Here is a 15,957-nt window from a genome sequence, read left to right on the forward strand (position 1 = left end):
AAAAATATGCTTTCTTATAAACAATGTATTTATTAATTAAAATCTACCTATGCTTTTATTGTTATGGCCATTGTCATTTATTTGTTATGTGTATGGCTTGTAACAGAAAATAATAATTTTTAATGTTGCTAATTTTTAAGAAATTGCACTTAAATGATGAAGAATTTTTTAAATTTAAAAAATTAATTACAGACAAAATTAATGATAATTATGATGCTTAACGATAGAGTAGACCCTGAAAAATTTGGTTTTTTGATTAATAATTATTTTAAAAGTGATTTGGAAGCTAATGTTCCTTTTTCTTTTCAGTTTTGATTTAGGCTTTATTTAAAAAACCACATTTAATAACCCAAATTTAAAAAAAAAATTTATTTACAAATGTTTTATATGAAAAATAATTTTATTTTTGTGAGTAATAGAAATAAGCATTTTATTCTTATTTCAATATCTCTATAAAGTTTATAAAAAATAAAATTAATTAAGTTAATTTTATTTGGCTTTTTATTTTATAAAAAACAGATTTTATAACGCATAGATAATAACAAACTTCAAATTTATTTATGTTACGCAAGTCCACAAATGATAATACATCTGTAAGACACAGGAAATGACGAGGAAAATGTAACTCATTGCTGTTGATAATGAAATTCTGAACAGGGTCGTAAGGCCAGTCACAGTATTTTTAATATTATACCTTCGCAGTGTAGTTCTTTTACGTTCTTTCAGAAGTTTCAGTGTGATAAGTTTCGCGAGACGTAAGTAAAACAAATATATTTATTTTTCAAGAAAAAGATTACATGTCTCAACTGCTTATATTTTTCCATTCGTATTTATTTTTTAGTTGTTACTTTTTTATCCAATAAAATATCCAAGAATTCTATCGTCCAAATTTAATTTTGTTCTTTGATCGCAATTTTTTATTTTTATATATATATATATTATAATTCAGAAATACATTTTTATAGGAAACAAAATTATTTAAGATATTTTGTAAATCTTTATAAAGCCGTAATTTGTTAATTGGTTTTTAATTAATTAATCTTATCTTGCACTTTTGTTATTGTAACATCTTTCAGTAAAACATTTTAATTATATTCGCCGTGTTACCAAGTACCAATTAACTTTCAGTAAAAATGTTTATTTAATTTTGGATTTTGTTATGTCGATAGTTGTGATATTAACATGAAAGAAACCAAAGAAAATGACAGCAGCACCAGCAATGAAGTGGAAAAGCGAAAAATAAAATGGGCCTCTGTGCTTTATTACATTTACCTTCACGTCATCGGTCTCGCTGGCTTATACTTTCTGTTCAGCAAAGCAAAATGGATGACGGTATTCTACTGTGAGTATTGCAAATCATTAAGTAAAACTATAAATAAAAAAGGATATGAAAATGTAAAGTATAAGTGGAAAGTAGTGTAAATATAAAAGTGTTAAGACAAATCGGTTAAATTTCTATCATATCTATCAGTATCTCTATAAATATTTGGGAATAACAGAAATGAAATTATTTCTATAAAAAATGTCAACATTAAATTGCTATTGTCCGTAAGTATTCTGTAAATATAAGCTTTAAATATATTTTTTACAAATAAAAAAGCTTCTTGTCATATCGTTTTTATAATATGTTTTTATTTTCTCTTATTTATTTAATGAATATTTTACTGATTTGTAGTTTCTTTCCTCGTCACAATCAGTTCTATAGCATTAACGGCGGGTGCTCACAGATTGTATGCACATCAAACATTCGTCGCAACATCGCAACTCAGACTCTTCATAATGCTAGCCCACACAATGGCAGGCGTGGTAAATAAAAGATTTACTGATTAAACATTCAATATTATTCAAATACGCAAATAATTTAATATTGTGTTAAATATTGTGTTTAATATTATGTTAAAAATATAATAAACTAATATAATGAAATATATTATGATAAACATAATAATATAATAAAATAAATTTTTAGAATAAAAAATTCTTATATGTTGACAATAATGCTATTTTCATATTTTCTCTTACATACATCTTTTGTCTATGTTTTATATATATATATATGTTATTTATCTGTTCAACATTTAATATTCTTGCTACATTGTCCTTCTGCAACAATTACAATTTGTTGTGCAAATTTTCAATAAATATTTACATATATTTGTAATAAAAGTTCCGCAATTATCATTTTGACTTACACATTTGTGACGTTGCTCTTTATATAAAACTGAAAGTCATGTTCATCATTCTGGAAATGTACAGTGATAGTGAACATATTAATTAATTATGATAACATCAATACAAATCTAGAAACAATAAAGACTGTATAGTAAAAGCAAAACTTATATTACAATAAATTTTTAACATTGTGTATGTTAAAAATGTAATAAAAAATATAAATTATAAACTAATCATATATTTAAAATTGTTTACCTTTACAGGGTTCCATATATAATTGGGTGTTTTGGCACCGGGTGCATCATAAATATTACGGAACCGAGAGAGACCCGTATAATCATAAGAAAGGATTCTTTTATTCTCATGTGATCAGCAATCTCTTGTCAACGCCCTCCGATTTGAAGAAATATGCGAAGAATATCGATATGCGCGATGTTGACATGGATGGATATGTTTGGACGCAACAAAAGTATGTCTTCAATTACATAATTCAAATGTATCATAAAATAACTTATTTGTCTTTTATGCACTTTTTTTTATATACTACAAAGAATTACATAGAAATGGGAATATTTATAATTTTCTATTATCTCCGTAAATATGCTTACTCTTTAGTTTCATAACTTCTGTAATTCTTTAGTTATTTAATTTTCTAATTGCACATATTTTCTTATTCTCTTTTCATAAGATTGTTTCCCAAAGAATATGAATGAATCTAATTGTAATATATAAAAATATAATTATTGAAATATATTACGTAGGTTGTACTATATACTCTTCATTGTGTTCGGACTGCTACTGCCTATCAACCTGCCTATAAAATATTGGGATGAAACGTTTGTAAATGCCTTTTTAATTATTGGCGCAGCGAGATTATTGATCACCACTAACATTTCATGGCTTGTAAACAGTGCCCTGCTGGTCTGGGGCCTAAAGAGAGGGGACAAGTTAATATCTATTTTTTTTATACCTTCTCGTTTTCTACAAGCTATGCTTTGAGATGTCAAAGAGTCAACATTTAAAAATTCTCGTGTTAATGAGACTTGAATATATTTTTATTCTTTCTTAATGACATATTGCATTCATGAATTATCTTTACATGCGTCATCTTTGTTCAATTTGTTTCCAGTTTTTGATATTTTGTATTGATGTTTTAGATTTCCGGTCGATGACAATTCTGTCTTTTTCTTATCCAAGTCTTACTGGATGAATTATCATTATTTACTACCATGGGACTGGAAAAGTGACGAATTTGGAACTTACGGAAGGGGTTTTGTCACGTTAGTCATCAAGATGTTATACGAATTCGGTTTCATCAATCAGATGAAGACCGCTACTTGCAATGATGTACGAGAAGCTCTGTATAAGGTCGCTATATCGGAAAAAACGATGAATGAAGCTTTAGAAGAAGTAAAAAAGAACGCAGAAGAAGCTGCTTACAGACAGAAGCTGAAATATCGCCATTAAGAAATTTGCGAAAGAATAGATTAATTAAAATAATATTACGATTAATGCAATTTTATGTACATGTGAGATATTTTATAAATTTTAATTAAAAACTAAAACTTTTAAAATTGTATACAATAATATATGTAAAACACTTAATTAAAATTAATTAACAGAAAGCCAATTCAAATGTTAATTTATATTACTATGAAATTCCTGTATATTACATATATATTAAGACCTAAATTTCGCCTCTAAGATTTTTTAGTGCGTACTTATAGAAACTAATGCATACAGAAACTTGTAAAAAAATAAACATTAAATTTATATTTTCCTTAAATCATTTCTAACAGTACAAAACGTCTTCAAGACGATCTTAAATCTGTCCTAAATGTTCGTTACAACATCCCATGTGTGTTCTTAGGACATTCTTAAGAGGTTTGCCGTGTGGATTATAAACACGTCAAACACTTATATAATCTATGAATTTGATAACCCCTATGATTTTTTCATCTGCAGGGTTATTCCATTTAGCTATAAATGCTTACACTTCTGGACAGCATATATTAACTATTTGAAACTTGTGCTTGTGCTCTTTCAATTTTGAAGTTTGAGATTTCTTTCTTGAACACAGTACTATTGAGAAACACAAATATTAGAGGAGAAGAAGGTAACATGACACCCATTTTCATTTTACTAAATCATTTTGTTTATAATTAATATTTTCTATTGAAACTTGAACGATTACATTTATCAACGTACATTTACAAGTGTTGTTTGACAGATTCTAGGCTCAAAGTGATGAAATATTTATTATTTAGGACGTAATTTATAAAAATCTAATGCTCTGCATAATTGGTGGCAGAAAAAAAGTGGTTGTAATATGGCTATCTATAAGAATAATTTAAAAAAGTTAGTTTAGAAGAAACACAGTATCTTGTTACAAAATTATGTATTTTTAATTTTCCATTGTTTAAAATTTTCCAAATATAGAATTTTCTTGCGTTCAGCAACTTTAAAAATACCATTAGTAATTTAGTTATATTATAATTATTATTAGAAATATTATTTTATCCCTGTTTAACATTAAACAACAAGCATAAAATAATGTTTTTAATGTTTCTAAATACCGCTCTCTAGAATGACAATTTATCGAAGAAATATTTCAATATAAAAATTTTGCTTAAAAGGCTATATTAATGAAATTCCATGTTATTGTTTTAACTTTCTATAACTCAAAATGTGTATAACTGAATAAAAAGGTAAATAATAAAAAAAAACACTCAAGTGTATGTACATTCGTGTGATAATGCACTCAAGTTTAAGAATAATGAGAAAATATGAGTAATTAAAGGTTAAAGGTGAACCTTGAAAAAGTTTAGAAGTGCTCAAAAGTAAAAATGCCTTATAACAATTGTCAATTATTATGTTGTCATATTAACATCACTAAAAACCGGCGGGCTACTAAATGAATAAACATAAGCAATTGTTAGAATACGTCATCTAATAACGGAGATAATAGGGGTAACCATATTGTCGCAGTAGCCATAATACTCTCTTCTCCTCCATTGATAGACGAAATAAATCCATAGATGAAAAAACCTCAATTTACATCTCAATGACCAAACAATATTTTTAAATGTTTTTTTAATAAAAATTTTTTTCATTTTTAATTTAATTATTGTATTATATTAACATATTTCTAGTTACATTCTTATTTAAACAAATAACAAAAAAATTATTCCAGATTTATAAAAATAATGTGCTTTAATTATACATATTTCATCTTTTCGATATACAATATTCACCTAATCTATTCATCATATACACGTATTAGTATAAAGTGTTGACAGATTTGTTCAGAGATCATCACGAGAGATCCAATTCGCAGAAGTCAAGCATCATCCACTGCGGTCACGACTTGGATGGGTGGCCACTTGGAAATTTCTGAGAGAAAATTCCCGAGATTTTTTTTGCGAAAAATGTTTTTTGAAATGTTGCAAAAATATTGTTTTGCTCATTAAAATTATGTGATGTAACAATATAATATTTATGCGAATACTTTGAAAAAATTCATAAAATTAGAACGTCCTGTGGATGTCTACAGGACGTAATGAGGGGCTCATTTGATAGTCTACAAGACGTCCTGAGGCCGTCCCAGGATTATAACAGGTACTCCCTACAATATCCTGGTCAACGTAACAAGACGTCCTCTGGACGTCCCGTGAACTTTCTGTGCTCATAAGGATTATGCTTAAAATAAATAATTAGTGTCAAATAAATACTTAATATAAAATAAATGTTTTTTTTACAATGAAGGTGTACAATATATAATTAATGAAACATAAACATTAAAAAATATTTAAAAGTCATTGTATACTAAAATAAGAATAATTTAATCGATATTGATATGGATTATTTTGATTAATCGCTTAATCACTTCGTTTACATAAAATGATTTTAAAATAAATCCGTCGCATTTCGTATTGTTTCCTATCATCTGCATATTTTTTTGAATATTTATATCGCGATAAATAGAAAATGTCGAAATATGCTCACTCACGTTTCCGTCACGCGTGACTTTTAAACTCATGATGAATGTCTTTTTCTGTTAGCAATGCATCAGTCTATTGAATATTTTCAAAGACGCGCAGAATCACGTTATTTTTCCATTTCTTACGTGTATTACGTATTTTATAAGGTCGTATAAGGTCAAAGTTAAACAGAGTTTGTTACGAACGTATCTATTGAATTTAGTTGTATTGTAGCAAATAGTGTGTGATTAAAAATAGTATTTCATTATATAATTATTTTGCAAGCAGGAAAAGATACATTACACGCAATAAAATTGAACTACTCACCAAAAAGGACAGTCGCAAATTTGGCAGATGTGAAGGAGAGATAAACTCCGTAAAGAGCGCCAAGATGTAATAACGAGAAATTTATTACAACTTTCCATAAGATTGTTCTAACATATTCAGATTTTTCCTCAATAACTTGCGGTTCGACAAGAGTTCCATCTTTGAATGGTACTTTGAATAGTACAGGTGCGTTTATTATACTTGATGTCATTATTACATGAAGTCTGTTAACATAAAAATTGTTCATTATTTCTTATTTAATAGCATATTTTATTGGCCAAGTTGGTGCACATTTAGTGCGCATTAAATGCAGAAATTTGGCATGAGTTCCAATAGTGTAATGTAATTTATTCAAATTTTTTATTTATCCCCTTCTTCATAAATTTTTAGCGACCCTTAAGCTTCTCGCGATTATCTCTTGCTTTTATTGTATATTTACATTTATTTATTGCAATGTAATTTACTGTTTCTTTTTTTCAATTATTATTTGAGTTATCAATTTTTTCTTTTTTATAGCACAAATGAATACAAACGTAGAAGAACGCAGCACCATTAAGAAAAGTACAAAATTTAAAAAGTGTGAGACAAAAATTTGGTCTTTTAATTTGTTTTTTTAATGCTTTATGTTATTGAACTGCGATTTGCAGTACAAATTGACACAAATGCAGCACATTGCAGCACACTTAAGAAAAAAAAAACAAAATTCAAAAAGTGCGAAGTCAACTTCATAGAAGTGAATGAGGAGTCATTGCTGCAAGAGGCCCCTACTTTAAACAATATCCACATTAACACTATAAGCAAAAGCCTGAGTTTTTATAATGTAAATAATCGCGTGGGGATTAATTTTACTCACATTTAAATTTATTTATATTTTATATAAAAACAAAGTCGTTTATTTTTATTTTTAAGTAATTATAAACTGATACAAATTTAAACATAAAATAATAATTTGCAAACATTAAAAATTTTTTTTAAATCTATACTTAAAAAATATTTCTTTACTCAACATTTTCACCAATAAATTTATAACTTTCAATTTAATTAATACAGTCACTTAAAATAATATTAAATAAATTTCAATTATTATTATAGTTAAAGTTAAAATGTAAACACATAAAATATATGAACATCACTTAAATAATGTGATTGTTTAAAGACAATAATAATTTGTAAAGTGATATAATGTTAACATCTTTATCTTTTTGTATTACTTGTCTCGATCGGCGACTAGTAGTTAGGGGGTCGTCCTCGTCAGTCATTGAGTAGTAATAGAAAGGAAATGATTTTATCATTATTTTTCCTGCTTTAGATCATATAACTTTTATCTAAAATATATTTTTTTGAAAATGCATTTGTTTTAAAAACATTTGAAGTGATCAATTACAAAATGAAATCCTGGCTGAAGTGTTATTTTTTCGCAATAAAATAAATTTTTTCCAGATGGAAAGGGAATATTATATATGCTTCTTATAGCATTAACTTCCTTAAACACACAAGGAAGTTAGAAAGACCCCATATAAAGTTTTGAACGCTTGCTGTGTGGCAAAATGAGATAGGACGTTCAGACCAGAAAGTTAAAAAAAATTTGAAATCTTTTTTTTCAATTGTATGATTGATTAAATTGATTGAAAACGCCGGGATCTCGAGGACCCGAGAAGAGACTCGAAGGAGGAATGAGTCCGTTCGAAAGCGTTAGAGTATATATTTATATAATTGTCTTGCTTACAATTCTGGTGGTGTGCTTGATCGGAATCTCTTGAAGAGTTTGTATTGCTACTTAGATTGCGGTGCTTTGTACTGATTGTATTGCTAAGTCGAGATATTTTGTATTATTCGTATTACTGGCTTCTTCGCTGATACAGTGTTACTTCGCAATAGTATAGTATTGCTCTTGAGTCGCAGATGGTCGTTTAAATGTGTAGCGATTACGAAATGTTAACTACACTTGCTACCGATTGTCATTTCTATTATACTTTGGTCAAGCATTTTTACAATAATTTTACATAATTATGCTTGCATTGTGGAAATGCTTTATCATTATTTTTATTTCTATGTTGCATGGTAACCTGATTTCGATTGCCATGTATTACGTTATTGCTACAGTTATAACAATCTTGTCTAATTTAAAATAATTAAAACATGTACTTTTTTTACTAGCATTATTAATGTACAAAATATATATTTTTTTACTAGTGTTATTAATGTACAGAATAAAATTTATGTTTGTATTGTAAAAATTAAAAGAAGTATCAAGTAAAAAAGAATTGAAAAAAATCTGAAAACTAAAAATAAACTTTTAATTAATACGTTGAATCGCACAGAAAATTACATAGTCGCCTGTAAATCTAATTATCCCAAGGAATAAAAGAACTGCTGTTTTTCTGTCTGAAAAAGTTCATATTAAATCGATACTCGAAATTTATTGTTGACGCTTTTCCGTAATGCTGATTGGCTTTCACATGCTATGCTTACTTCGTGAGCTGCTGTCATCATAGAGATCGCGTTTTGAGACAGTTATCAAGAATTATGTGAGTGTCGAGTAAATTTGTAATTTATAATATCAAAAGTTGTGTATTGCGCGCCTGTTTTGCTATTGTAATTAAAATATTTAAGCTTTATTAATACTACTTGGTTCAGACTAACAAGAAAACACAGGGAAGTGTCCACCTCAGATTAAAACAAGTTTTTAATATATTGTAGTACAGATAAAAATAAGGGACACGTATTTTTTTATACGTGCCCATACGCACGTTAAGGGGGTGAAACACCCCTTTGAAGAAAATCGGTTTTTTTCTTTCGAAGCGTATGCCGTCAAAACTATAAGAGATAGAAAAAAATGTTTTAAATAAAAGTTGAATGGCTTGAAGAGTAATTTATAACAGCGGAAAAAAATTTTTTTTAAAATTCTTTTTAATACTTTCCCCCACCACTTACCTATTTTTTTTTCAAAATTTTTATTTTTTTTATAAGCAAAATAAAGCTTATTTTATTACAAATTCAACGGTATATGATAAAGTTACGATACAACATTTCCATTTTCCAAAAATAATTAGAAACCTCTCTATACGTACAGTACGCGCACCCGTCCGCGCGTTCGTGCGCTACAGAAGTGACTCCCTCCGATTTCGACGTGCCTTTAATATGTTGTACAGATTAAAATAAGGGACACGTATTTTTTACACGTGTTCTAATACACTTTTAAGGGTGAAACACCCCTTTGAAGAAAATCGGGTTTTTTCTTTCGAAGCGTGTATCGTCGAAACTATAGAGATAAAGGAAAATGTTCTCAATGAAAGTTGAATGCATGTTTTTCTCGCATAAGATGACAAAAACATTTCGAGGACAGTCTGTGTTTAACATGAAAACGCAGACATTAAGAAAAACATTTACTACAAAATAAAACGACACTACACTAAAGAATAACAACAATTAAGGTGTTGTAAGACATTAATTTCTTGTTTAGAAAATAATATGTAATTAATATAAGTTAAACATTTATTTACTGGTCTACATGATTCGACTAGAATAGTTGTTTTCTTCAACATTTTACAGATAAGGAGACTTGGATTACAAAAAATTATTACTCACACATTCCATATCTTCACTATCTAACGCCAGCTCATCAACTAACAACAAGAGAACTAACATAAAACTAATTAAAAAATTAGTTAGAATTAAATTTCATCTTTTATACTGCATTTATACAATTCAATTAAAGTGTTTATTAAATTCCATTAGTGTAGAAATATGCATAACCACGCTACTGGTGCGTGCACTTAGGGTCATTTTCTATCTTCTTCTTAACAGAATGTTTACGTCTCGGCAGTATTGACATGTATAAATTCAAGAGTTACGTATGTAAGGAAATGACTCAAAGTGCACGCGCACGTAGCGTGGTTATGCATATTTTTACACTAATGGAATTTAATAAACACTTTAATTGAATTGTATAAATGCAGTATAAAAGATGAAATTTCTAACTAATTTTTTAATTAGTTTTATGTTAGTTTTCTTGTTGTTAGTTGATGAGCTGGCGTTAAATAGTAAAGATATGGAATGTGTGAGTAATAATTTTTTGTAATCCAAGTCTCCTTATCTGTAAAATGTTGAAGAAAACAACTATTCTAGTCGAATCATGTAGACCAGTAAATAAATGTTTAACTTATATTAATTACATATTATTTTCTAAACAAGAAATTAATGTCTTACAACACCGTAATTCTTTAGTGTAGTGTCGTTTTATTTTGTAGTAAATGTTTTTCTCAATGTCTGCGTTTTCATATTAGACACAGACTGTCCTTGAAATGTTTTTGTCATCTTATGCGAGAAAAATATGCATTTAACTTTCATTGATAACATTTTTCTTTATCTCTTATAGTTTCGACGATACACGCTTCGAAAGAAAAAACCCAATTTTCTTCAAAGGGGTGTTTCACTCCCTTAAAGTGCGTATGGGCACGTATAAAAAAATATGTGTCCCTTATTTTTATCTGTACTAGAACATATTAAAAACTCTTTTTAATCTGAGGCGGACACTTCCCTGTGTTTCCTTGTAAGATGTAGAAAAAAGATACTCAAAGTAGTAGTCGTAAATAAAAGCGAAATGCAGAGAAATATTCGTACGTCTGGATCAGTCTGACCCTCACCTAAGCACGTATAGGGGTTAGACAAGTTGAAGGTTAAGCAAGTGACAATGTGAATATATAAATGCCAATGAATAATTCACATTTTATCTTTTTTGCAATTTTTTCCAAAACGAAGCAAAAACAAGCATATCTCTAATGGACTTTTATCCAAACGCAGAAAATGACACAACATTATTTTAGAAAACCAACTTTAATTAAAAAAGCTCAGATTATTACACTAAAATTGTAAACGAAACGAACGAAATGTCAGACAACTCTGCGTTTAAAAACAAAACGTCATATGAAAACGCGCTTGTTCTGTCCAAAAAATCGATAAATTGATTTTTTCACGGCCAGATGTTTTCAAACTCGGCTGACACTGTTATAAACGGGCTTTTTTGGTTTTAGAAGGGATACGAATTTATATCCACATTATAAAAAATGTATCATTTTAATTAACCCTTAAACACGTAAGTGGGTCTGAGAGACCCCATATGAAGTTTTGAACGCTTGCTATGTGAAGACGGAATGAGATAGAAGGTTCGGACTAAGACGTAAAAAAAGTTTGAAATCTCCTCTTTCGATTGATATGGTTGATCAACTTCTTTGGTCAATTAGAATTCGAACGACACGGCAGCAAAGTTTTGTTAGGGTCAATGCGACCCATATAGTGTGTAAGTGAAACTTTTTTTGTGAGTATTTTACATAAAAAAAAGCTGGACAAAATACGTTCGAACAGTTCGGTTTGCAAATGTTACTCGCATGTAGCATACTTTGTCTAAAGTTGGAATACTATAAAGTACTGTAGAAAAGGGAGGTTTTCCGAAGTATATCATGAAACACATCAATTTTCAATTTTAGACACGATTTAATCAAAAATACCTCATATTTGCCTTGTTACATAAGTACATTTTGTAAAAGAAATGACAATGATATAATTTTTTTTGAAAGTATGAATCTTTAGCTTGAAAACGCCGTATCGTAAAGTTCTTCAAAGTTTTTTGTTGCAAAGATATAATTTTTTTTTTAAAGTAGATTTTTAGATGCCCAAAAATACCTCATATTCTCCATGTTACATAATTATACTTTTTAAAAGAAATGACTTTGCCAAATTTTATTTTGAAAGTGTGACTCTTTAGCTTTAAAACGCCGTATTTAAAAGTCCTTAAATGTTTTTTGTTGCAAAAATATGATTTTTTGAAGGAAACGTGGATTTTTGACCAATTTCTCATTTTTGCTTAATGGTTTTTCTTTTATAACTTCACAATAAATTATTTTTCGGCAATGCCGATTGTGCAGTCACATTCCTGAGATTTTGAACTTTTGTTTAAAAAAAATCGTAAAAAAATATTGATTTTAATCAAAGATATAGCTTCTCAAAGTTGAAAAAGTCTCCCAGACCCAAAAATGTGTTTCCGTATTTTACAGGATCGGTGTGTTTAAGGATTAATCTAGTCAATTTTTTTCAAAATTATAAATAGTACAAAAAGATATTTTAGATGAAAGTGGAACGATTTCGAAGGAAACGTATTTTGATCACTTGTTATTTTTCTAGAAAAAGATATAAAGGTTATCGTTATTTATTTAAATGGAATTGTTTGATTATCTTTATATATATTACGGGCAAAGTTCGCATGGTGTGCAGTGTTGACATTGTCCGGGCAATGTCAGCTTTGCCAAACGCAACTAAGCAAAGTTGTTTAAAATACTTTATTAGTGGAAATGATGTGGGAAAAGTTAGCACTGCCTATCCAATGGTGGCAATGTCAGCAACTATTATTTTATTGCGGACTTTGCCTGGTTTCAAGTGGACAATATCAACATTTTTAAATCTCTGTGGGCAGAGTAGTCAAAAAACGTCAATCTGGCATCACAGGAACACAACACCGGGGGCATTGAGATACGCAACATACGCTCTAGCATACGGCGTAAGATATGATTTTATATACTAACAGTATTAGTTATTAGTTATTAGTTATTAGTATTTATTAGTTATTAGTATTTATTAGACAATATATAGAAATCTTTAAAAAGTCCTTTTAAAGAGCTATTTTCTCTAAGACTCTAGAGACATCTGTAAATAGACATAATAAAGAGCTCTTTTAAAAGACATCTTGGAAAAAAATAATTTACTGATATTATTTTGAAGAGAAATTAATGAGATCTTAAAAAATTTTTCTTAAAGAGATCTTTTAAAAAACATCACGTACAAAGATAACTTATTGATATCATTTTCAAGAAAAATTAATGAAGTCTTTAAAAAGTTTTTTTAAAAATCTTTTCCTCTCAATAATACTCACTGGGTTAACTTTGTTAATTTTAAATAATTTAATATTTAACTGTAACTAGTTATTTTTGAAACACATACTTTAATTTATTAACTTTTTACCAAAGTTAAAACTTTATTTATATTAAAAAGGGTTATAAAAAAAATTTTAAGAAGGAAAAACAAAGAACAAAAAGAAAGAGTTTCAAATAAAGAATAAAATAAAAAGACAATAGAAAAGCGAATATACACAAAACAATAATATACATTCGTAATAACCGCTAGATTAGGTGTAATATTGTTGAAATTTTGATATAGAAATAAAAATTTATTTAATAAAATATATTTGTTTCTGTCTTTCAGAAAGAATCACATGTAATAGACGGATAGATATTATAAAACGTTGGATATAAAAAAAAGATATAATAATAAAAAATAAAAGGAGAAAGAATAAAGGAAATTTTAAGTACGGAAAAAAGATGAAGAGAAAAAAAAAGGGGTTTAAAATTCAAAAATTTATATTTTAATAATATTAATTATTAATATAACATTTGTTATAAGAAGTCAAAGTTAGAATCATAATCCAGCATTGAAAGATTAAAGAAACATTGCATAAACCTTACATTAAAACATTGTGATATTGTATAGAAATTATAAAAGATTTCTGCAATATAACTACGAGCTAGCGGTAACGTTGCAAATGTTCTCAATTTTAAACCTGAAAATTTTTATGATGTTTTGTACTATTTGGGATCGTCAATCACGTAACTTTTTCTCTTGAACGAAAAGGTGAGAAGTGAAATCTTAACCATTGAAGTTAATGGCGAAATTTTTCACTTTTTACCTTTCCACTCTAAGGAAAAAGTTTCATGATTGACTTCTAATCGTATGTACAATCGGTCAATAAAAAGTTGCAACAGGATGCAACACTTTTTTTCGATGATTTTCGGAATACATTTCTTCGTTTCATCTAATATAATTCACGCCCGCATTATTTTAACAGCTATCTTAGCCGCTCACTATATGCATCCAGAAATAATGGTTTGCAATTCTTTATTTTTTTATTTATAATACACTTTTCCTGTTCTTCAATATTTAGATGTTTCATCGCCTTCACGACGTAGAATGCGATATTATTTATTCACAGCGCAATTGTGAACATCATCAAATTTTTTGCTGTAAAAGAATACTTTTACAATTTATATTTCATAACTACTAAATTTTCTTAAATGTCTTGTATGTCTTTTGACAGAAATTACAGAAATTAAACATATTTATTGTTAAATTTATAAACATCAGTGTGATTATCCAATTTGCCCGATACCATTCAAGTTTACAACGTAATACGAATATCCCCGATGTATACAACATCATCACGATGAAGCATCTGCAAATAAAATAATTTAATTAATATATTATTTAATCATGTCTTTAATAGATACTTATGTGAAGTGCTTTTCATCAGATAACAAAAATCAACACAGGAGCAATTTTTATCTTAGTTTCTCACTGAATTTCAAACAATAGCGTTTTTAAATATGAAAAACAGCAAACTAAACAACTTGACAACACGTTCCAATATAAATAAAATAATTAAGTAATGTTAGAAATATAAGAATATAATATTTAATTTGGTAATGTTCTAAAATGTTACAAGAAAAAACAAAAAAGTAACTGAAAAGTAACTTTTTGTTACTTTTTGAATAACTGTAACTATAACGTGTAACTAGTTATTTTTAAAAAGTAACTTTTCTAACCCTGTTTATATTCCAGATAGTAAGTTAAACGTTTGTCGTCATCCTGACGACATTATATATAAAATATATTCGTGTATATATATATATATATATATATATATATATATATATATATAAAATATAATATATATGTACTATATAATAAAAATTTTTTATGAATAATTATGTATATTTTTAATATATATATATATATTAAAAATATACATCGAAAGAAGTATTTTAGTCAAGTTGCTTTTTTTTATGTGGATACGCTAATAAGATATAAAAGTTATCGTCATTTATTTAAATAAAATTGTCTACTTGTCTTTTTATAGTTTAATTTCTTTAGTTATTCTACATATAGGGTAAGGTTGCTAAAATTGCAGACACCTTTTAATCATTTTATTAAAAGTTGTCTAAATTTAGACGTCTTTTAGTTATTTTACAGTCTTGATTTATGTCTTGAGAATGACATTTAATGAGACATATATCTTTTGACAAAAAGGCTTAAAACCAAGAAATTATAAGAAATATTTTTAAAAATTTATACGATTTTTGAACTTATCTCACGTTAGGTATAGACTGCAATCGAACAGCACATAAAATTTAATACGTTTAGCTTTATTATTCAGATTGTATAATAAATTATTCGGCTAAAGTTCAGGCATGTTTGAAATCTATGGGAATAAAATAGCAAAAATTATCAATTACATTGTCACGTAAATACGGCAATTGTATCATTTATACATGTTTAAATGTAAATGCATTTATATAAAAATGTACAATTTCATTTCGTCGCGGTTCTTCATTAACTTTCATATTAAATCATTTTTATTTACACATATTCATTC

The 15,957-nt window shown here is 27.7% G+C and overlaps 2 protein-coding genes across 3 annotated transcripts; one reads left to right on the plus strand and one right to left on the minus strand.

Annotated features, from left to right (window-relative positions):
• The first annotated feature begins 639 nt into the window (after positions 1-639).
• LOC105200008 (acyl-CoA Delta(11) desaturase) lies at positions 640-3,791 on the plus strand. 2 transcript variants are annotated; one of them, XM_011167360.3, is made up of 6 exons: positions 640-755; positions 1,170-1,342; positions 1,676-1,806; positions 2,436-2,641; positions 2,934-3,119; positions 3,330-3,639. In XM_011167360.3, exons 2-6 carry the CDS (start codon positions 1,183-1,185, stop codon positions 3,637-3,639), a joined length of 993 nt encoding a protein of 330 aa, XP_011165662.3. In that variant the 5' UTR covers positions 640-755; positions 1,170-1,182. The 2 variants fall into 2 exon arrangements, with proteins under 2 accessions (XP_011165662.3, XP_039305288.1); XM_039449354.1 differs by lacking the exon at positions 640-755 and having other exon boundaries at positions 1,183-1,342; positions 3,330-3,791.
• Positions 3,792-5,284: 1,493 nt separating this feature from the next.
• LOC105200009 (acyl-CoA Delta(11) desaturase) lies at positions 5,285-8,443 on the minus strand. Its single transcript, XM_011167361.3, has 3 exons — positions 8,206-8,443; positions 6,480-6,703; positions 5,285-5,565 (listed from the first exon to the last, which is right to left on the minus strand). The coding sequence occupies exons 2-3, from the start codon at positions 6,688-6,690 to the stop codon at positions 5,513-5,515; spliced, it is 264 nt and encodes an 87-aa protein (XP_011165663.1). The 5' UTR covers positions 6,691-6,703; positions 8,206-8,443; the 3' UTR covers positions 5,285-5,512.
• Positions 8,444-15,957: the final 7,514 nt, after the last annotated feature.

Source organism: Solenopsis invicta, chromosome 5 (assembly GCF_016802725.1).
Source record: "Solenopsis invicta isolate M01_SB chromosome 5, UNIL_Sinv_3.0, whole genome shotgun sequence".
Lineage (NCBI taxonomy): Eukaryota > Metazoa > Arthropoda > Insecta > Hymenoptera > Formicidae > Solenopsis > Solenopsis invicta.

Bases quoted from the DNA above. Each gene is read 5' to 3' on its own strand.
- LOC105200009 (XM_011167361.3), bottom strand. From the start codon at position 6,690: ATGACATCAAGTATAATAAACGCACCTGTACTATTCAAAGTACCATTC. The intron at 5,566-6,479 runs GTGAGTAGTTCA...ATTTTCTCTCAG, and splicing joins ATTTGCGACTGTCCTTTTTG to AAATTTCCAAGTGGCCACCC.
- LOC105200008 (XM_011167360.3), top strand. From the start codon at position 1,183: ATGAAAGAAACCAAAGAAAATGACAGCAGCACCAGCAATGAAGTGGAA. The intron at 1,343-1,675 runs GTGAGTATTGCA...ACTGATTTGTAG, and splicing joins ATGGATGACGGTATTCTACT to TTTCTTTCCTCGTCACAATC. The intron at 1,807-2,435 runs GTAAATAAAAGA...TTACCTTTACAG, and splicing joins CCCACACAATGGCAGGCGTG to GGTTCCATATATAATTGGGT.